Source organism: Herpailurus yagouaroundi, unplaced genomic scaffold, assembly GCF_014898765.1.
Source record: "Herpailurus yagouaroundi ecotype Mexico unplaced genomic scaffold, PumYag 140, whole genome shotgun sequence".
Classification (NCBI taxonomy): domain Eukaryota; kingdom Metazoa; phylum Chordata; class Mammalia; order Carnivora; family Felidae; genus Herpailurus; species Herpailurus yagouaroundi.
The window spans coordinates 49984272-50008247 of NW_024412395.1; the positions used below are offsets into that span (position 1 = coordinate 49984272).

Consider the following 23976-nt stretch of genomic DNA (forward strand, 5'->3'; position numbering starts at 1 on the left):
AAAACAAAAAAAAAAAACAAAAAAAAAAACCACTGTATGTATTTGAGTGACCATTCACCAACCTGGCCTTGACCATGATTCCGGGTCACCTTTGGAGAAGGGCATGGTTATCATCTTTCAAGAATGTAGGGGCACACTCTCAGAACCTTCAAAATCTGCGATGCATAGGACATAATTTGTGGGGCCAATGCAGAACGAAAATGCAGGGCCTCTTGTTCAGAAAGCATGAAAAAATGCCATTTAAGGCATAAAAATATAAAGCTTTTTTTCTTTTCTTTCATAGATTCTTTTTCTTGACCTGTCAACGTGTTTTTTATTTGTTATTTAATGTCATGCCCCCTCAGACATGGGGATATTCATGAGGCAAGTGTAGAGCCTCACATGTCCTGGGGACCCCACACTATGACTTACTGAACACACAGCCCATTAGCTGTGTCCAGACTGGGCCGATGTGCCTGCCCCTCTCTGGCCAGAGGTAGAGAAGTTGAGACCGGCTTCACCCCTTTTGATGGGCCTACTGCCCCAACCCCCAGGGGACTGGTGACTGCCAAGTGTATTGCAGTCTCTAGAGCAGGACACACTTGGCAGCTGGATTGGGGTGAGCAAGTGTATCGTCCCCACTGAGTCACCTACCAAATGCATCAGGGCACTGCCACCCTGGGGTGCAGGCAGCTACCCCCATGTCCCATGCTGAGACACCGCAGGTATACATACCCAGTTCCAGCCCTTTTCATGCTTGCCCCTGGGGCAGCAGTAGTCACTGGGCAGAAGCGGGAAGGAGTAGGAGGTCTGGGGAGCCAGGGGACAGAGAACTAAGTTCCCCGGAACTGGTTGGGGGAAGTGGTGGGACTGTGTGTGAGCCAAGACTCTGAGCCCTAACACGTGTTCCTCTGTCTCATTGGCCTTCATATACAAAATACAAATTCCATAACAAAATTATTAAGAATTTCAAGATAGCTGCCATAGAACTTGAAACCCCAAGCATGAGCCTTTCTGAATTGTGGATCCCTGTGTGACTGCACTGGTACATGCCCTGTGTAGTTCTCATCTATGTAATTATCTGATAAATGGGTAACATCTGTTTGTCTCTCTGTATATCTGGTACAAACAAATGTGCATGTGCATAGTTGTTTATTTATATTTATTTATTTATGTTTGGGGTCTCCTGCCATACTATTGGCACATATCTATAATCCTAACAGCCTTACTTTTCTAATCCTATCAATTCTTGAGCCACTGAGGAAAAAAATATATATGTCAGCTGTGAAACCAGGTTTTATGACACAGAGAAATCATACCATCATCCACTTTTGGTATGTTACTCTATACCTTAAAAATTATAGGCAAATTTCCTATAATTTGTTCTCCCTTATTCTCCTCTTATGTCTGTCTCTTTCTTTCCTTTTTCCTCCCAGTATTGGTTATGAATATTAAGGTCAGCCTAGGTATTTCTGTATAAAAGTGTGTATATATGTCAGCATTGTTCATTTCTTTCCTTGGAAATCTTAAAAAAGGAAAAAACTGGGGCGCCTGGGTGGCGCAGTCGGTTAAGCGTCCGACTTCGCTCAGGTCACGATCTCGCGGTCCGTGAGTTCGAGCCCCGCGTCAGGCTCTGGGCTGATGGCTCGGAGCCTGGAGCCTGTTTCCAATTCTGTGTCTCCCTCTCTCTCTGCCCCTCCCCCGTTCATGCTCTGTCTCTCTCTGTCCCAAAAATAATAAACGTTAAAAAAAAAAAATTAAAAAAAAAAAAAGGAAAAAACTAAGGAGAACAATTAAAAATCCAAAACAATTAAAAAAAAAACGCACACAAAGAAGAAGGAGAATCTCCCAAACTCTATTTTTGGCAAACTAGTAGATACATATCTCTAAATTTCAAAATATGTATTAAGGCTAACAAAAAAAACAGTTGGTGGGTTGGGCAGAAGCCAAGCAAGAGGAAGTGAAGAGCATGGAGTGGGGGTAGCTCTCAGGAAAGCCAGCAAAAGAGACAGCTTCTGAATGTGAGGGAGACAAAAGCTCTAACCAGTGTTTGCAACATTAGATACAGAAACTGGTGAGCAAGGCCGGCGGTTGTCCTCCTGAACTCAGTTTAATTCAGAGAACTGGAAGAAGTTCACAGACGACAGTGTGGATGGCACATTTTCAGGAGATGGTCTCCCTTGGTGGCGGCTGAACTGCACGAGCATTCTCCCTGCTCTGCGTACTCCCAAGAGCTGGTCAAAAAACTCTGATGGACTCAATGATGAGTAATAAAGAAGGAACACACACAACATTGAAGACAAGGAAAAGAATGTGTAGCAGTGCTTATTAACAAAAATTGTTAGTGGAAAAATGAGGCCACAAGGCAAACGAAAATTGTGATTAAATGTTTTACCATAAAGTAAAAAATATATATATAAGTAATAACTCTGTGAAGGAAAACCACAAAAAAAGAAATGTAAGACCTAAAAAAAAAAATAGTTGGTCAACAGGAAAAGGGACGCATTGTGAGCTGGTAGCTTCAGGAGAACATACTAAAACTATCATAGAGGGGCACCTGGGTGGCTCAGTCAAGTACGCGTCCAACTTCAGCTCAGATCATGACCTCACTGTTTGTGAGTTCGAGCCCTGCATAGGGCTCTGCACTATCAGTGCTTGGGCTTCTCTCTCTTTACCTTTCTCTCACTGCCTCTCCCCCAGGTGCACTTTCTCTTTCTTAAAATGAATAAATAAACTTTAAAAAATAAAAAATAAAAATAAAAGAAAACTATCACAGAAATGAAGACAAAATTGGAAAGAATACAGGGAACACAAGACACTTCAGAAAACTCAGCAAGGAACATGGGAGATAGAAAACTATTAAATGAGACAAAAAGTGCTAAAAATAATTAGATGTTTAGATTGAGCAGATCCAGCATCTGCATTATCAGAGTCCCATAAGGAAAAGCAAAATAAAATAAATATTGAAAGATATAATTCAAGAAAATTTTCCTAAAATAAATGGGGATTTGTTTTAATATGTTGATGAAAATGCAGTAAAAATTGACCCAAGAAGGTTAAATTATTGGACTTGAAAAATAAAAGAAAGAATTCTTTGAGAAGCCAAGCCAAAAATCAAATCACTTAACTAGCAAAAAAATATCACCATGACTTTAGTCTTCTTTATAGCAACATTTCCAACATTTTCAAGGAAAATGTGAACTAAGAATTTTATATTTAGGCAAATTGGTTTTACGCTGTAAAAGTTAAAAACAAACAGATTTCAACATGCAAAAATATGAGGGAATTGTTCTCATGAGTCCTTTTTGAAGAAAGTATTATAATCATTGATTTTAGCCGATCAAGAGGTTACTGGAGTGTTGGTAGGTTTTGGATACATTTCAACTGTTGAAAGAGAGAAAGAAATGTGAGGATCAGGATGACAGAACAGAATGTAAACGTTCATATGCATTCACATAGAAGTGATACAACTAACAGTAATGGGGGTGGGGAGAAGAAGGTGAGAGGTAGAATACATTCACTAGTCGCATAATCTCTAGTAGCTGGGAGTGAAAGCAAATCAGTTTAAGCAGCCAAATTGAGTAATAGAAGTACAAACATATTTAACAGTATAAGAGTAAACTGTAAAAATGATAAAATTATTGATTAATATTGGGTGGGGTAAGAAGAGGAAATATGGTAGTTTTAAATACTGCTTATATGGAATTATTGACTGAAAACAAATAGAAGAGTATTGTAATTATGAATAACCACTAGAACAAAAATTGCCCACAGGAAGGAAAATAAAACCAACAATACTTGGTTTGTCATTTTTTTTTTTTTTTTACCTATCAAAACAGAAAGCATAACAGGATTAATGTGAGGGAACTATAAACAAACGTTCAATTATATCAATGTGTGTAAATGGGTTTGACTCCTCTAACTATTTTAGTTTTGGGTCCTTCAGATAAAGTAATTATAAATATTGAAAATAAAAGTATGAGTAAAGGTATACAGACAAATACAGATAAGTAGGGTTTTTGTTTTTACATAAAAGTGGAAGTCAGACCAAAAAGGAATTAAGTAAAATGAAGAATTGGCTTTTTATTGCCAAAAGGTACAATTCATAATAAAGATAAAATAGTCCTGACTAATATGCGTTGAATGTCAGTGTATCTATATACTAATAAAAAAGAATGAAAAGAAATAATAGCAGGGAATTTTAATTTACCTCTGAGTCATGACAGATCAAGTGAACAAAATGTAAAACAGAAGATAGAAATTCTAAGAGGCATAATTAATGAGGAAGATCTAAGTGGTACATTTAGAACTGCATCCTGTCAGCAATACCGGAGTCCACGGTGTTAGCGTAGAAGTCCTTCCAGATATCAGCATCACACTTCATGATTGAGTTGAAGGTGGTCTTCTCAATGCACAGACTATACTTTCTTTTAAAGGACCTATTAAACATCTACAAAAATGACCTTTATTATATATACAAAACTGAGATAAATTTTAAAAATAGGCACAACTTAATAATACTAGAACTCAAAAACCAGAAAACCTGTTGCTCTTTTAATCAACTCTTGGGTAAAAATAGAAATTCAGAATATTTGGTAGCAATAATGATAAAAACACTACTCATTTGTACTGTGCCAAAACAGCGCTCAGATGAACATTCAGATGAAATATATACATATATGCATATATGTATATGTAGTATATACATATATGAAGTTAAACACTTAAGCATTAGAAAAAGAACAGAACAAAGGCAAGCAGAAAGCAGAAATTAATGATAAATGCAAAAATTGTGTTAGCAAAACTATAGAATTGAAAATCAATTCAAAAGTACCTTATCTGTTTAATTTTTTTTTTTACAGAAAGTCAGCTAGTCCAATCAAATAAACAAAGCACAAATTACAGCATCATAATTAACAGCATAATAATCAACACTCACAGAAATGGAGGAAAATGAAAAGGATATATTTCTGTTAATATGGAAAATAAAATATAAAAACTTGGGTAAAATGGTTATCATTCTAGGAAAATATAATTTACCAACTATATATATGTATGTGTGTATATAAAGATTAAAATCAAGAGCTAAACTGCAAAACAGGATGAGACTCAGATCCTCTCATAAGAAAAATTCTAACACACTCTTAAAGAGCAGATAATTCCCATGGTATTTTACACTATACCAAAGCATAGGAAATTAAGGAAATCATCCAGATTCTTTTTTTATGTAGCAGCGAAACATTAATTTAACATTAAAATCTGACAATGATTTAACCAAAAAAAAAAAAAAAAAGAGTAGAGACCAATTGAACTTAATATCAATGAAAAGTCCCAAATAAAAGTTAGTAAACAGAATGTAACAACACAATTAAAGAATTGTTTAACATTTCCAGAGAGGATTTATTCTAGGAATTCAAGGTCTTCCCTGAATTCAACATTACACAATCTATGTAATACACTATATTAATTGATCTAAGGAGAAAAAGGGTATGATCATCTCCATGGATGCTGAAATATAACATTATTGTGATTAAAATAAATTTATCTAACTAGGTAAATGTGGTTTTTTTTTAACACAATAAGTCTATTTGATGTCAGTTCCAAATCTGGCCTGTTGCTTAATAGGAACAGTGGTATTCCCATTAAAGTCTAGAACAGATAGAGATGGAAAACCATTGTTCTACATAGTGCTAAGTTTTACACTGAATTACTGAATAGGTAAGAGAAAGAAAATAAAGGCATAAACATTAGAAAGGAGGTGGTAAAGCTATTGTTACGTGTATTTGAATCCTTCCTGTATTTTAGGTACTGGTGAAAAAAGATATGAAGTTTTCCTTTGTTTGCAGAGCTTACATTCTGATGACATGTTATTATATGACTCTACACTTGGAAAATTAAGGAATCAAGTGAAAACTTACCACAAACAATACCAGAAAAGATAATATCCCTAGGAATAAATGTAACAAGGATGTGCAAGGTGTGTGAGGAAAATTTTCCAACACTGTTGAAGGACACAAAAGACAAATTGAGTAAAGATGTCAATTCACCCTCCATTAACTTCTTGAACATTCAGAGTAGGAAAGGCTTTTGTTATTAATGACCCCAAATTCAGAAATTAAAGCAGGAAAAAATGGTAAGTTCAGATATGTTTTTTTAAAACTTCAAGAAAACAAGCAGAAAACCCCATAAGCAAATTCTACAACACAAAGATACACTGGTACAAAGTACAACCTGTGGTACAGACACAGGTTAATACATGAAGAAACTCTACAAATCAGGAAAGAAAGTACCTACAAATCAAGAAAAACTGGGCAATAGGTATGAAAAGACTGTTCATAAAAAGGAAGTGTTAATGGTTTTTAAAACGTGAAAAGGTGCTTCTTTCATAAAAAGAGGAAATCAAATTAAAAATATACTGAGACAGGGGCACGGGGGTGGCTGAGTCAGTTAAGCAATCTGACACTTGATTTTGGCTCAGATCATGGTCTCATGGTCGTGAAATTGAGCTCCATGTCAGTCTCCGCGCTAGGCGTGGAGGCTGCTTAAGATTCTCTCTCTCCCTGTCCCTCTGCCCCTCCTGCTCTCAACAGATACACTGAGACTATATATATATATATATATATATATATATATATATATATATATATCAGACTGAAAAAATTGAGAAATCTGATAACATACTCTATTGGCAAGGCATTGGGAAATGGGCACTTTTGCTTATGAGAGTATAAATTGGTAAAATCATTAGCAAGGGTGATTTTTTAATATATAAATAAATTGCAAATGCATAGTTCTTTGATCTCCAGGGTTCACTTCCAGGAATTTATCTCTGTATGTATGCCTGTATAAAATGACCTGTCATAAGATTATTTATTACAGCATTGTTTATAGTTAGTGGAAGTCTGGAAACTACTTAAACATCCATTAACAGGAGAGTGGATAAGTAAATTATAGTATATCCTGACAAAAGAAAGAGGGCATTCTTTTTTTTTTTTTAATGTTTATTTATTTTTGAGAGAGAAAGACACAGCATGAACGGGGGAGGGGCAGAGAGAGAGGGAGACACAGAATCTGAAGCAGGCTCCAGGCTCCGAGCTGTCAGCACAGAGCTAGATGCCGGGCTGACACCCACGAACTGCGAGATCATGACCTGAGCCAAAGTTGGACGCTTAACTGACTGAGCCACCCAGGTGCCCCAGGAAGGCATTCTTTATATTTTAATACGGAGATATTCCAAGATACATTGTAAAGTGAAAAACGCAAAGTTCAGAATGATACATGTAGTATGCAAACATTTGTATGACACAGGTCATATATGAATACATATTCAATTTATTTATATTTGCACAAAATAACTCTGGAGAAGAAGCTGATTTAATAACTGGTTAGCTGGTAGGAAGAGGGAGAGTCATAGGAATAAAATGGGAAGGTGAATTAGTTTGTGAACCATGTGAATGTTATACCTATTTAATAAGCTTAGAAAACAAATTAAAGTTAAAAATTAATTCTTCTAGAAAATGGTGTAGCCAAGGTATAGAGTAAGATGTAAATTTTCTGTCTTCCCTGTTTTTTTAAATTAAGACAGACATGAAAGGAGAGTGTAGATGGTGTCATGACTAATAAAGTCACGTGAAAGTACACACCTCCTGAATGTTGGCAAATGACTTTCACAAACACAAACTCAGCACATTTTATAACCTCAGTCATGATACTGAGGCCACTTACTGTGTTTCCTGTGTATCTGTCATCTAAAATTGCTCGAGATGTTTTGATAAGGTGTCATCTGTGCATCCTACCCTTATAATTTGAAGCTGGTCAGCCTGCCTTCCCCTCCCCTGCTTTTGGTTATTTTCTCTGCTCATTAACAGCTCCTTAGCAGTAAAGATAGAATAAATAAAGGAAGAGAACACAGCTTAGTTTTGTTGTGTGGCAGGGCACATTCACATAACTGTTGGCAGGATGCACTTTAAGATATTGAGGAGAGGGTAGGGATAGGAAATGGGAGAAACGCATTTACTGACTTAGACATATTTTTTACATTCGGTCATCACCACAGTCCCATTTAGGTGGATAAATAGCCCTGACAAGTGAGGGAACCGAGGCTCAGATTTCATTACAGTGAGGAATTGAACCAGTGTGTTGCCTCCTAATGTTAGAGAAATGAATGAGAGAGAGAATAGTATCATCATATGATGAGCATAAGTTGGGTCTCTTCCCCATTCACCATGTTTGTGTCTTCAAGGAATGCAGAGTTGTTGTAAATTTTGATGGGGATATGATCAAAAGGAATGAACAAGAAGAGGGGTAGAAGAGGGATTTGAGAAAAACAGAGCAGAGAGAGACAAGGAAGAAAAAGAACACCTGTTTTGTAGTAGAATTGGTACCTTAGGCTAAAGTGAGCTATGAGATTATTTCGTGCTTTTGTCTGTCCTACATTACCCTCATGTGTGATAATTGGGTATAGCATTTTTTTTTTTCCTGAGAAAGTGAGACATGTGAATGATGCCTCTTAACTCCTTTCCTTGAAGGCTGATGGAGCTGACTCAGCCAGTTGGCTCTTTCATCTCATCTCCGTTGCTGATAAGGAATGTAAGCATTAGAGGAGCGTCTGGGTGGCTCAGTTGGTTAAGTGGCTGACTCTTGGTTTCGGCTCAGGTCACAATCTCGCAGTTTGTGAGTTTGAGCCCTGCATCAGGCTCTGTGCTGTTAGTGCAGGGATTTTCTCTGTCTCTCTCTGTCTCTGCCCCTCCCCTGCTCGTGTTCTCTGTCTCTCTCCGCATAAATAAACTTGAAAAAAAAAAGTGCAAGCATTAGAGCAAGATTCACGTTTTTCACTGTTGTTTCGTAATGAGTAACTTTTCTTCTCCTGAGTGATTATTTTTTTTAACATATTTTTTTAGCGTTTATTCATTTTTGAGAGACAGAGACAGAGCGCGAACGGGGGAGGGGCAGAGAGAAAGGGAGACACAGAATCCTAACCAAGCTCCAGGCTCTGAGCCATCAGCACACAGCCAGATGCGGGGCTCGAACTCAACTCATGAACTGCGAGATCATGACCTGAGCTGAAGTCAGATGCCCAACCAACTGAGCCACCCAGGCGCCCCCAGAGTGATTACTTATATTCATGCTACTAATGGAAGGACTATGTCCTCAGTGGTAAATACAGAAATCTCAGTAGCAGTTAGTAAATAGAGGTTAAAAAAATCAACTTAGACAAGGGCAGATGTGTTTGTAGTGAAGATGAAAATGATTTTGCTGGTGCCTTGTTTCATAGCATCCTGATGAAAAGAGATTGGAAGGCCTCTCCAAACAGCTGGACTGGGATGTTCGCAGCATTCAACGCTGGTTTCGACAGAGATGCAACCAGGAGAAGCCAAGCACGCTGACGAGGTTCTGTGAGAGCATGTAAGTTGCTGTTACTCTTCTTGAAAGCAAAACCTGCCTAAGTACTCCTCCTGTCCCTAACTTAAAAATAAAGGCTTCGTGCAGGCTCCAGCAGCCCCTGTAAAGCATGCCACCTGATGGAAAAAATAGTCCTCAAAAACTGGGGGAATAGTAGTTTGTAAGAATTTGTGATTAACGCTTTGGATTCAGTAACTGAAGTTCACTTTCTAATGTAGTTCCTACAAGGTATTGGCAGATGGTATTTTCAGGGGCCTGCGATGGTATTTTCATTTAGCCACCTTTGAAATAGAGCACTAAAAGTTATTACTTTAATGGTTTGAATTTTAATAGAGGAGACTTTGTCAAGATGTTCTTTCCACGGGTAACAGCTGAGATGCTAAGATGTATAATCAGAGAGTCGTGATTATGTCCCATATTCCTGGAGATTTAAGAAATAACTATATTATATTCCTTGGGTGAATTTAATGAAGCATTGCTTGAAGGTGGGGGGTGGAATGAAGGTCTCTTCCATTTCTGAAATGCGAACTTTATGGTGTGTAAATTATCAATAAAGCTGTTAAGAATAATAAAAGACCTATAGGGAACTAGCACAGTGCCGTTTTGAAATAGTGACACTCAATGCACTGACCTAGAGGAAAGTTAGAGAAGGAAATACTGAAGCATTGAGCACATTTCCAACAAAGGGAAGGGACTGTGCCTCGAGCTCCTTGGTGCATTTGGTCTTCATCCTTTGGGATGTGACTGTGCCTTTGTCTAACAGCTCTGTGCTTTGGGAGCTTTTTTTCCTGACACCTGGTCATTTGAACAATAGTGCTGTCATTGTTCCCTTTGTTGCAGGCTCCTTCTGTTTGGGGTTAAAGTTGCATTTTCAGGTTTAGCTTTCAATTATGCCGAAAAAGTATTTTAGCAATTACAATCTAAAACTCAGAGGGAAGCCTGATGTTCTGGGAGAAGTGAGTGAGGGGAAGAATAATAACCATAAATTCCTAGGGCTGGATAAATATGGGGAGCATAAACAGGGTCTTCAGGAGGTCAGAATATTTATAAAACATGGAAAAACAACCGAGTAGATACAATCTGCAAAGCCCTTCCTATAATTGAACTGAGTGGCAATTTATGGAAGAAGGATTTATGCATCTGGGCTCCTGATCAAAAGCTGGAATTGCTTCCTGGCCTGGCCCCACCACGTACATGAAGGACCTGTGTTCCTTCTTTGGGCTGTGGGTCTGAGTAGTGGTGAAGCTGAGTCTTGGCACCGGGACCACATGCTGAAACTCACGTGCCATCTTCCCCTCCTCCAGCTAACTTCTTTGGTAACTCGACACTCGTCCTTTCTCTACTATACTGACTCTACACCAGTTTCCATACCAGTATGTATAGGAATCAGTCATTGAATGTTGTTCAAGTACAGATTATCATTGAGTCGGTCTGATGGCAACCGAGGGTACATTTTTAACAAGTTTCCAGGCGATGCCACTGGTCCATGGACCACATTTTGAAGAGCAAAGCTCAACACTATACCAGTATCTATGTCTTCTCCCTGAATTCAGCTGGCCTTTATCTGCAGTTAGAATCAGCTAAAAATATTTCTAAATGATTGATAAAGGCATGACAATGTGAAGGCGCAACTGGGGGGAGAGATGGTACCTAAATGTATCAATTATGATCTTTTTCCTCAAGTGGTTTATTTTAATAGTTAGTGTCAAGGAGATATAACAAATATCTGAGTATATGCACATCAGGGATATTAAACAATGAGCAGATAGACGTGTGCACGAAACAATTGGCATGGACCATCAGTAAGTAAAGATTAGAGGAGAAAGATCAGCTGTGGGCTAGGGCACGTGGCAGGGCTATTGGGTTAGAACTGAGACGGTACTGGTGGCCTTTGACTTCTCTGTTGCAGAGGACTGTGCTGATGAACTTTGTTCTGAAACTCTCTTCTTCCTTAACCTCTGGATTGCCACTAGATTCTCTGGTCTTTCCAAGAGCAACTGTTTGTATGACTTATTCTGCATTTTTCCATTTTCTTGAGTGGGCTTCTCCAGAGTCAGTCTTCAACCTCTTATTTTCCCCGCTCTACCTTCCATCCTCTGTGCAGAAGTAATTTTCTCTTGCCATCCTCTTCCAAAGTCATGTGTCCAATGACAAGGCATCGTTCTGCTGTCTCCCAGCTGGCAACTCTGACTTGCTTCCATTGCTGACTTCCCTTCACCTGTTGTTTGCATGCCTCCATTGCGTTATAGGCTAGAAGCTCAAACCAGTCATTTGCTGGGTTCCGTTAGTTCTTCATAAAGCCGCTGCTGTGGCCCAGATCTTAATTGCTCTCATAGCTATCCTTATTATTTATGTCACACTCATAGATATTTTGCTACAAAAAAATTCCTAACATGCTACTATTTCCATGTTCTCCTGCCTTTAAACCCTGATTTTTTTTTTTGCAACTGTTGGATAAATTATTAGGCTCCTTAGCCTGTTAGCTAGACTCTGATTTTCATGTGTTTGGTATCAGTCACCCAAATGACCCCTTCCTTCCAGAAGGTTGTCTTTTCACTGTCCATACTTTGTTCAATTGCTGCCATGGTTTATACTGTGCTCCTGGCATGGACACCTATGTTCCTCTGCCCTGCCCATCTATCCCCTACCCATTCTTCAAATCCGAGGCCCTCTCAGAAATGTGGCATGACTGTTGAGTGTCTGGAATGAGCATGACTTTTTTGGAATTTTAGAGTCCTCACTATAAGTGCTAGTAATTTAATATTGAATCACATGCTTTCTTATGTGGTGATTTAACTTAACTTGTCCATATATTTTTACCCTCAGTATATAATACTTGCTCCTTGAGGGCACGAGAACCACATCTTGTTTTTCTTGCATTCTTAGTCTTTATCACCACATATATACTGCTGAATAAATATTGGTTAAATGACTGTAAGTTAAAGTGGCATTTTTTTGGAAGGATTTACTGATCTAAGTTGGCACGCTGCCTCCCCAAATGGAAAGTGCCTTTTATACACTGACTTAGCCTAAAATTTGTCTAGGAAAATTATCAAACTATGGAAAGCTCCAAGACTGTATCTCAAAGAGATTAGAGGAAGGAATGGGCTGGCAAAGGGGAACATTTAGCTAATGCGAGGCAAATAAAGCAGAATTATATTGGTCACTGTATGCACGAATGTATGCTATAGTTATTGCTCATCAATATAAAAAATGATCTGGAATAATTGTTCCTAACCAAGGGTGCACTGCGTAATCACCTGATGAGCTTTTGTAAATACACATACCCAGCCCCCACCCCAGGATGTCTGAATCAGTGTGGCATCCTAGGTGAGGTCTGGACATGGATATCTTGAAAGAAATGCCCTGAGTACTTACGGCACATATCCATGGTTAAGAAGCACTAATCTCTGAAAAGAGATGACTGCTGTTCCAAAATACTAAAAATCAAATTAGCAAGCAAGCCAACACAGGTTTGGGACCTGAAGGTTTAGGGCCGAAATGTAAAGTTTCTATAGTTTTTCTGTTCTATCTAAATTACTATTTTAGAAAATACAGAGTCCTTTCGCGGGAATTGTGTTTCATCTTGCAACGGTGGGGAATGGCAGCAGTATGCATGCCAAACCACGCTGGTAACCATCTGCTGGCATGTCCGACTTCTGGCATACCCGTTTCATGCAGATGAGCTGAGTAGAAGTTGTTCAACAAGTAACGTGTTGAAACATTGACACGAATTTCTTTCCTTCATGCTTGATGTCAGTCATTCGCAGCTGTGATAGTTTTGATGAATATTTCTTCCCGAAGGGTTTAAATCTTTATTGGCGACTGAAATAGAGATTTTCAAGAGGAAGTAAAGAATTTATAAAAATGAGATATCCTGTGATACATTTTCGGAGGAACTCTTGCTAAATGGGAGTCATTTAGCTGGGGAATCGTGCTTTGCAGCGACTGAAGTTTTACCTCTCCCCTCCCACAGTTGCATCAGGATAATAAGAAAGTAAAGAATATTGGCAATAAAAAAAATATCTGCAGGATGAAACAGGAAGAGGCAGAGATGTGTTTTCAGAATAAATGGCTTCCCTCTCGTTTGTGCACTATCAGTGTTCATCATTTTTAAATATTGTGCAGTATATTTAATAGCACATGCCTGGGAATAAATATTATATATGGCTTTCATTTAAGCAGTCTCCAAATGACTTCATACTGATAGGTAGATCTCCCATATGATAATATGAAGATGTAGGGCAAGGAATACTACATTTCACAGATTAGTTCTGATTTATGTGGATTGAGGTTTGCTCAGGTGGAACCTTGTTGTAAGTTGAGGACCCACGATTGTCTTTTCTTTAGGGATTTCATTTTAGAGTTGAGGTTGATTAAAACTACCCCCAGATGCTACCATACTTGGATGCAAGCAGGCCAAAATCTGGGAACTTTTTGAAGCTGTGACTTTATTTCTGCAAAGAAAGCTCTATGATCTTAATTTGTGATTTCATTGAACTAAGGATAAGTCAGCAATGAGAAAGGAGTGGTTTACAAAATCACCCTCCTGCTACCACTCGGTCACAGATTTTGCTATCTTTTTACTTGAACAAGTTCGCAATGCTGTCTTGTGACCGCAATAAGAAAGTGGAACCTAATAATTGAGGGAAAAAAGAGAACAGGGCAACACAGGGAACAAGCTGAGTCAGATATCCCTTTATTTCAGATCAGTCTTTGATCTGAGGAAATGTGAACATATTCATCAAGTTGTCATAACACAGTCACCTATTTACAAAAAAACCACAACCAAGTATTTGTAAACTGCTTTAGAATCTTCCATATATTGCACACTGTGGTGAAGAACAAAATTTTGCCTAAGAGAAAATTCCGTTTTGATTATTTTCACAAACAGATCATGACTTGAGCATTATTTACTACCAAAGTTCTCCTGAAGACTGATGGGGTGCTTTGTTTGTTTTAATGCAGTTTTTTTTTAATTTAAATTCAAGTTAGTTAACATACAATGTAGTATTGGTTTCAGGGATAGAACTCAGTGATTCATCACTCACATGTAACACCCAGTGTTCATCCCAACAAGTGCCCTCCTTGATGCCCATAACCCATTTAGCCCACCCATCTCCCCTCCAGCAACCCTCAGTTTGTTCTCTGTCTTTAAGAGCCTCTTATGGTTTGCCTCCCTCTCTGTTTTTATGTTACTTTTACTTCCCTTTCCCTATGTTCATCTGTTGTGTTTCTTAAATTCCACATATGAGTGAAATTATACGTTTGTCTTTCTCTGACTTATTTTTCTGAGCATAATACACTCTAGTCCATCCACGTTGTTGCAAATGGCAAGATTTTGTTCTTTTTGATCGTTGAGTAGTATTCCATGGTATGTTTGTGTATGCATATATATATATATATATATATATATATATACACACACACGTACATATATATGTATATATATATACACACACATATACATATATATGTGTGTGTGTGTATATATATATACATATATATATATATCACATCTTCTTTACCCATTCATCAGTCAGTGGATATTGGGCTTTTTCCATAATTTGGCTGTTGTTGATATAGCCAATATAGCTATAAACATTGGGGTGCATGTACCCCTTCAAATCAGCATTTTTGCATCCTTTGGATAAATTCCTAGTGCAATTCCTGCATCATATGGTAGTTCTATTTTTAATGTTTTAAAAAGTTTTATTTATTTATATGAGAGAGACAGACAGACAGACAGAGACAGTCAGCATGAGCAGGAGAAGGGCAGAGAGAGGGGGAGAGAGAGAATCCCAAGCAGACTCTGCACTGTCCGTGCAGAGCCCGACTCAGGGCTTGAACTCATGAACTGTGAGATCATGACCTAAGCCGACATCAGGAGTTGGACCCTTAACCAACTGAGCCACCCAGGCACCCCTCTATTTTTAATTTTTGAGGAACCTCCATATTGTTTTCCAGAGTGGCTGCACCAGTTTGCATTCTCACCAGCAGTGCAAAAGGGTTCCCCTTTTTCTGCATTCTTACCAACATCTTTTGTTTCCTGAGTTGTTAATTTTAGCCATTCTGACAGGTGTGAGGTGGTATCTCAATGTGGTTTTGATTTGTGTTTCCCTGATGATAAGTGATATTGAGCATCTTTTCATGTGTTTGTTAGCCATCTGGATGTCTTCTTGGGAAAAGTGTCTATTCATGTCTTCTGCCCGTTCCTTCACTGGATTATTTATTTTTTGGGTGTTGAGTTTGATAAGTTCTTTAAAGATTTTGGATATTAACCCTTTATCTGATACATCATTTGCAAATATCTTCTCGCATCCTGTAGGCTTCCTTTTAGTTTTGCTGATTGTTTCCTTTGCTGTGCAGAAGCTTTTTATCTTGATGCAGCCCCAATGGTTTATTTTTGCTTTTATTTCCCTTGCCTTTGGAGATGTGTTGAGTAAGAAGTTGCTGTGGCTGAGGTCAAGGAGGTTGCTGCCAGTTTTCTCCCGTAGGATCTTGATGGTTTCCTATCTCACATTTAGGTCTTTCATCCATTTTGAATTTATTTTTGTGTATGGTGTAAGAAAGTGGTCCAGTTTTATTTTTCTGCATGTCGCTGTACAGTTTTCTAGCACCATTTGCTAAGAGACCGTCTTTTTTTCCATTGGATATTCTTTCCTGGTTTGTTGAAGATTAGTTGGTCATACATTTTTGAGTCCATTTCTGGGTTCTCTATTCTGTTCCATTGATCGATGTGTCTATTTTTGTGCCAGTACCATACTGTCTTAATGGTTATAGCCTTGTAATACAGCTTGAAGTCTGGAATTGGGATGTCTCTAGCTTTGGTTTTCTTTTTCAACATTACTTTGGCTATTCAGGTTTTCTGGTTCCATACAGATTTTAGAATTGTTTGTTGTAGCTCTGTGAAGAATGCGGGTGTTATTTTGATAGGAATTGCGTTGAATATGTAGACTGCTTTGGGTATTTTACATATTTTAACAATATTTGTTCTTCCAATCCATGAACATGGAATGTTTCTCCATTTCTTTGTGTCTTCTTCAATTTCTTTCATAAGCTTTCTGTAGTTTTCAGTGTATAGATCTCTTATCTCTTTGGTTAGGTTTATTCCTAGGTATCTTATGGTTTTTGGTGCAATTGTAAATGGGATTGATTCCTTGATTTCTCTTTCTGCTGCTCCATTATTGGTATATAGAAATGGAACTGATTTCTGTACGTTGATTTTATATTCTGCAACTTTGCTGAATTAATGTATCAGTTCTAGCAGTTTTTTGGGTTGAATTATAGAATATCATGCCATCTGCAAATAGTGAAAGTTTGACTTCTTCCTTGCTGATTTCTATGCCTTTCATTTGTTTTTGTTGTCTGAGGGCTGAGGCTAGGATATCCAGTACTATGTTGAGCAACAGTGGTGAGAATGGACATCCCTGTCGTGTTCCTGACCTTAGGGGGAAAGCTCTCAGTTTTTCCCCATTGAGGATATTAGCTGTAGGTCTTTCATATATGGCTTTTATGATGTTGAGGTATGTTCTATCTGTACCTGCTTTGTTGAGGGGTTTTATTAAAAATGGATGCTGTGTTTTGTCAGAAGCTTCTTCTGCACCTGTTAAGAGGGTCATATGGTTCTTATCTTTTCTTTTATTAATGTGGTGTATTACATTGATTGATTTGCGAATATTGAACCAGCCCTGCAGCCCAGGAATAAATCCCACTTGATCATAGTGAATAATTCTTGTAATGTACTGTTGAATTCATTTTGCTAGAATCTTTTGAGAATTTTTGTATCCAGGTTCATAAAGGATATTGGCCTATAATTCTTTTTAGTGGGGTCTCTGTCTGGAATCAAGGTGATGCTAACTTCATAGAATGAATCTGGAAGATTTCCTTCCATTTCTGTTTTTTGGAACAGTTTGGGAATGATAGGTGTTAACTCTAAATGTCTGGTAGAATTCCCCTGGGAAGCCATCTGGCCTAGGACTTTTGTTTGTTGGGAGATTTTTGATAATTGATCCAAATTTATTTGCTGGCTATGTGGGTCTGTTCAAATTTTCTAGTTCTTCTTGTTTCAGTTTTGGTAGTTCATGTTTCTAGGAATTTGTCAATTTCTTCCCAGATTGCCCAGTTTGTTGGCATATAATTTTTCATAGTATTCTCTTATAACTGTATTTCTGCAGTGTTGGTTGTATTCTCTCCTCTTTCATTTGTGTTTTTATCTATGTGGGTCCTCTATCTTTTTTGTTTGATAAGTTCTGCTAGGGGTTTATCAATTTTGTTTATTCTTTCAAAGAACCAGCATTTAGTGTCATTGATCTGTTCTGTTATTTTGTTATTATTTAATAATAATCTGCTCTAATCTTTATTATATCCCTTCTTCTACTGGCTATAGGCTTTATTTGGTGCTCCTTTTCTGGCTCCTTTAGGTGTAAGGTTAGGCTGTGAATTTGGGGCTTTTCTTTGTTCTTGAGACAAGCCTGAATTGCAACGTATTTTCCTCTTAGGACTGCCTTTGCTGCATTCCATAGGGTTTGGGCTGTTGTGTTTTCATTTTCATTTGCTTCCATATATTTTTAAAAATCTCTTCTTTAATTTTCTGGTTCATTCATTCTTTAGTAGGATGTTCTTTAACCTCCATGAGGAGGTTTAAGGGGTTTCCAAATTTTTTCTTGTGGTTGATTTTATGTTTCTTAGCATTGTGATTTGAAAATATGATTGGTATAATCTCGATCTTTTTGTACCTATTGAGGGCTGATTTGTGACCCAGTATGTGATATAATCTGGAGAATGTCCTATGTGCATTCAAGACGAATGTGTATTCTTCTGCTTTAGGATGAAATGTTCTGAATATATCTTTTAAGTCCATCTGGTCCTATGTGTCTTTAAAAGCCATTGTTTTCTTGCTGGTTTTCTGCTTAGATGATCTGTCCATTGTAAGTGGAGTATTAAGGTCCCCTATTATTATGGTATTATTATCAGTGAGTTTCTTTATTCTGTTATTAATTGATTTATATATTTGGGCGCTCCACATTGGGGGCATAAATATTTACAATTGTTAGATCTTCTTGGTGGGTAGTCAGTCCTCTTAATTATGATATGCCCTTCTTCATCTCTTGTTACAGTCTTTGGTTTAAAATCTAGTTTGTCTGGTATAAGTATGGCTATTTTGGCTTTCTTTTGAAGTCCATTAGCATAATAGATGATTCTCCATCCCCTAAAGTTCAATCTGTAGATGTCTTTAGGTCAAAAATGAGTCTCTTGTAGGCAGCCTCTAGATGAATTTTTTTTTATTCATCTTGGTGCCCTGTGTTTTGATTGGAACATTTAGTCCATTTACATTTAGAATAATTATTGAAATATATGAATTTTGTGCCATGTATTACATGTAGTGTTGGTGTTCCCAGTGGATGTTTTGTAGTACTTTGTAGTCTTTGTTGCTTTGGTCTTCTTCCTTTTTTTTCCCCCTCCACCCAGAGAGTCCCCCTTAGAATTTGTTGCAGGGCTGGTTTAGTGGTCACGAACTCCTTTAGGTTTTGTTTGTCTGGGAAACTATCTTTTCTTCTATTCTGGATGACAACCTTGCTGGATAAAGGCTGTGTCTTTTTCCCATTCAGGACGTTGAATATTTCCTGCCACTCCCTTCTGGCCTGCCAAGTTTAGTGGACAGATCTGCTACTAACCTTGTGTGTCTACCGTTGTAGGTTAAGGACCTTTTGTCTCTAGCTAGTTTCAGAATTTTCTCTTTATCTTTGTGTTTTCCAAGTTTCACTGTGGTATGTCATGGTGTTTGACCTATTTTTGTTGATTTTGAGGGTAGTTCTCTGTGCCTCTTGGACTTGAATGCCTGTTTTCTTCCCCGGATTAGGGAAGTTCTGAACTATAAGTTGTTCAAATAAATCTTTTGCCCCTTTTTCCTTTTCTTCTTTTGGTACTCCTATGATATGGATATAGTTTCATTTTATGGAATCATAAGTTCTCTAAGTCTCCCCTTGAACTCTAATAATTTCCTCTCCCTGTTTTTTTCAGCTTCAGTATTTTGCATAGTTTTATCTTCTATATCACCTATTCTCTCCTCTGCTTTTTTAAAAACTTTTTTTAAGTTTACTTATTTATTTTTGAGACAGAGAGAGTGGGAGAGGGAGAGGGAGAGAGAGAAAGAGAGCACATGAGCAAGGGAGGGGCAGAGAGAGGGAGAGAGAGATAATCCCAAGCAGGTCCTGCACTGTCAGTGCAGAGCCTGATATGGGGCTGAAACTCACTAACTGTGAGATGACTTGAGCCAAAATCAATAGCTGGATGCTCAACCAACTGAGCCACTCAGGTGCCCCTTAAAAACTGTTATTGGGGCGCCTGGGTGGCTCAGTCGGTTAGGCGTCCAACTTCGGCTCAGGTCGTGATCTCACAGCTCATGAGTTCGAGCCCCGCGTTGGGCTCTGTGCTGACAGCTCAGAGCCTGGAGCCTGCTTCTCATTCTATGTCTCCCTCTCTCTCTGTCCCTCCCCTCCTTGTGCTCTGTCTCTCTGTCTCTCAAAAATGAATAAATGTAAAAAAAAAATTAAAAAAAAAACCCAACTGTTATTAACTCATGGGTTGTACAAAAACAGATGGTGGACTGGACTTGGCAAGCAAGCTGTAGTTTACTAAACCCTTCTTTCAGATTATAGTACTATTAGCAGTTCTTTCAGAGTTTCAGGAAAGAGAATGTGGTCTTATAGCACAAGGCACAGTCATCCATTGCTCAGTGTTGCCATATAATAGAATCATTAGAACAGTTCTGTAATTAGTATGCCCATTTAATATTCTTGGCACATGGTACCTTGATGCTCTGTAGTTTCATTTAACTCAATCAGGCCCTCTTTGAAGTTGTTAGTAGTCAGAAGACAGTATCACTTCCACTACAAAAATTCTGAAGATTAATGAACTGTAAAATAGTCTGCTCTTTTGCCTTGGGTAAGCTTTTGAAAGCTTTTCCTTCCTTCTACTCCTGACCTTCCATCTGTGGCATGTGAACTCAGGTTTTCCATGTAGATTAGGCCTCCCACAGTCCTTGATGGCATATGGCTGGGCCTCTAATTTATGTGTACTGGCTAATTAAGAAAGCAGATTTTTGCTAAAAGTATCAGGCCAAACTTTGGTCAGTCTGGCTGCATATTAAGTACTGCTGGTCAGTTTTCTTTAAACCCTAAATTTCTCAAGACTCTGTAGATAGTTTTTCCAAGAATTTTATTCAATATGGAGTTGGATAGAGATGAAAACGACAGAATATACAGAGGAATCATTGAATTTATTAAGGTCTAATATTCTTATTTAATTCTTGTCTGCCATTTTTGAATCTATATGCCATATCTTTATTGTTTAATCTACTTCAAAAGTTATTTCTTTTTTAAGTTTATTTATGTATTTTGGGAGAGAGAAAGCATGAGTGGGGGAGGGACAGAGAGAGGGAGAGAGAGAGAGAATCCTAAGCAGGCTCTATACTGTCAGTCTGGAGGCCGACATAGGGCTCAAACTCATAGACCATGAGATCATGACCTGAGCTGAAATAAAGTCGGATGCTTAACTGACCAAGCCACCCAGAAGACTCAAAAGTTATTTCTGATTTAGAACCAAATCATGAAATCATTATAATCAACTTTGATTATAGAGGATATATAAAAGTACACATAATGTTTGTAAAGTTTGGGGAATAAACATTCCAAATAAATACTTTAACTTTTACTACTTGCACAGGATTATATTCTGTACATGTGTTCACACAGATATACATACATGCTGTGTATCTAAGAGTGGTGCCTGCCCTTCTTGGGATATCTTTATAGAACTTGCCTCAACAAAGTGCCTAAAGAAGGCTATAGGAACATTCTGTTTTAGGATCCATAAGTCGTGATTCCTTTAGTGGCAGTACAGTCAGTTGCACTGTAACATGATATACACGTTCCTAAAAATTGCCACACTGTGCAGAATTACACAACAACACAACACAACACGGGGCTTATGAGAAAAGTGAGTCAGGGCACAACACTCAAAAACTGCATCAGGGACATTAAAAAAAAGATAGGAATAATACAAACAGCACAGTTTTATACATGTGAAGTGGTTAAGAAATACATAAGGACTATAATACATATGGTATTTTACCTTGAAAAAGACCTCAAGGTTGCTTGGAAGTTGGGGTTGGTAAGTATTGGGTGAGCTGCCATAATAAAATACCACATACTGGGAGCCTTACACAACAGAAGTATATCTCTCACAGTGCTAGAGGCTGGCAGCCCGGGATCAAAGTGTCTTAGGGGTGGTTTCTCCTGAGGCTTCATTCCTTGGCTTGCATATGGCCACCTTCTTCCTGTGTTCTCACATGGTCTTTCCTCTGTGCATGTTGATTCTTGGTGTCCCTTCCTCTTCTTTTAGGACACCATCCATGTTGGAATAGGACCCCACTCTTACAGCCTCATTTAACCTGAATTGCCTCCATAAGAGCCATATTTTCAAATATAGTCGCGTTGGGTGTTAGAGCTTCAGCGTAGGAACTTTGGGAGGACGCAGTTCCACCCGTAAGAGCGTTGGAAGTTTATAGTTCATAAATTACTATGAAGTGGTAGAAGGAGGATGATCTGAAATTGGAGAGAAAGTTATGACAGCAGGTAGATGTGGCTCATACATGTGGACTGAGGTAACTCGGAGATGTTTGAGAGGGGTATGTGTGCCCGTAGGTGTGTGTTTTTTGTATTCCGACACTGCTCGGGTCCACTGAGCACGTTTCTGCATTCACCTAGTGTTTCTGGCAGATAAGATCACACAGACGCCAGTAAGAAATTTGTATTATGCTTACGAAACAGTGGAACATATCAGTACCAGGCTTACAGCCTTGCTGTGATAGCACAGGGTAGGGGTGCAGTGGGTGAGCTCTGGAGCCGGGCAGTCTGACTTCAAATGTTACCTCAGAAAAATCTGTGGGATATTTGAGAGAGCCGTTTGGCCACCCTAAGTTTCAGTTACTTCATTTGTAAAACAGGCATGTTAGCAGTGCCCAACTCCTAGGGTCCTTGGGAAGACTACAGGCCTTAACCTATGAAGTGTTTGGAATGGCATCTTGTGCACAAGGGGGTGAATGCTAGCTACCATCAACACCATCGTGTTGTCTGTTGTTTGTCAAGTTGGTGTAATGAGAGCAGGAGCAAATAGCTAGTAATCTGTCATAACCATGCAATGCAAGAGCTGTAGGCATGTTATTCGGGAGAGGCACCTCCGGTGTTTGTTGTTTTAGGAGGAGAGCTTCAAGAAGGTGCAAGGAGAATAGGTTCTTAATTTAGAATGAAGCTCTTTTATTCCATGGAACCCCAAGAAGGCAGAATCATGTGGATTCACAGGACCGTCAGCTTGGGCTTTACTTACACACGAGAAAAAGATGCAAAATTCATCCGAGTTCAGAGCGTCAGACGCTTTGGCTTGCTGCTATGTAGCGATGTGGCAGAAGTGGATGAGAAAAGGTGTCCTACTTCGGCAGGGAATGATGCCCGCTGTGCTGCTAGAAGCCGAGGCTTTTGAAGCACCGCACGAGAAATGTCAGAACACGCAGCGAATATCTTTGAACCACAGAGATTTAAAATTTGCCCAGGTGATTCTGAGAAAGGCGCAGCTTGCCTCTGCCAGGGGGGAGAGAGGAACAAAGCCTGGAGCTCAGTGGTGCTGGCTTTAGTAAACCCACCTCTGCGAGGACCAGGACAGTCCCCTCAGCCTTAGGAGGTTGGCATGGCTTCTGGGTGTAAGAGTTTGCTGTTAAATGTAATATTTATTGGTTACCTCCCATGTGCAGGTGAAGGTGCTGTGGAGGCAGTTGATCTTGAACAAATTTGAGGTTGGGAATTAAATGTGGCTGGTTCATGTCCAGGCTCAAGCTATTTAACCCTAATCCAGTAATTTACCTTTGCTAGGTCCCAGGTGCCTCTTTCGAAAAGGAGAAATAACTCCTATTTATAGGGTCATTCTGGGGATTAAATGAGAGGGTGCAGGTATAATGTGCATCTCTTAGTGCCTGTTTCTCTTTCAGCTGGGGTTGCAAAGTTGAGTAAGCAACAGTTTCTGACTTGATGGCACTCACAGGGGCAATTGATTCTGCATATTAGTAAAGTAGTTCAGTACCTCAGATGGGGAGATATAACCTGTAATACTTAAGTGATGAGGCTCTTTTCTAGAGCCTTTTCCTTACTGCTCTAGCTGTGGGGTTTTCTGGGTCTTTTATCTTAATATGCCATCAGGAGAACCATATTAAAAAAATTTTTTTAATGTTTATTTATTTTTGAGACAGAGAGAGACAGGGCATGAACGGGGGAGGGTCAGAGAGAGAGAGAGATACAGAAGCTGAAGTAGGCTCCAGGATCCGAGCTGTCAGCACAGAGCCCGACATGGGGCTTGAACTCACAGACTGTGAGATCGTGACCTGAGCTGAAGTCGGATGCTCAACCAACTGAGCCACCCAGGCGCCCTGGGAGAACCGTATTTTAGATTGTTTGAAGAGGAAGCGCTTTGTTGCTTCCTCTCGGGAGTCCAGTCCACCTTGCCCTCTTTTTCTGTTCTTCTTTTCCTTCTCCCTGCCTCCCT

At 38.8% G+C, this 23976-nt stretch overlaps 1 protein-coding gene across 2 annotated transcripts in view; it reads left to right on the forward strand.

Annotated features, from left to right (window-relative positions):
* Positions 1-23976, forward strand: part of CERS6 (ceramide synthase 6) — a 322014-nt gene that overhangs the window by 96945 nt on the left and 201093 nt on the right. For both annotated transcript variants that reach the window (XM_040475284.1, XM_040475285.1), the window contains exon 3: positions 9254-9384. In XM_040475284.1, coding sequence (XP_040331218.1) covers positions 9254-9384 — 131 coding nt within the window. The remainder of the gene's footprint in view (positions 1-9253; positions 9385-23976) is intronic.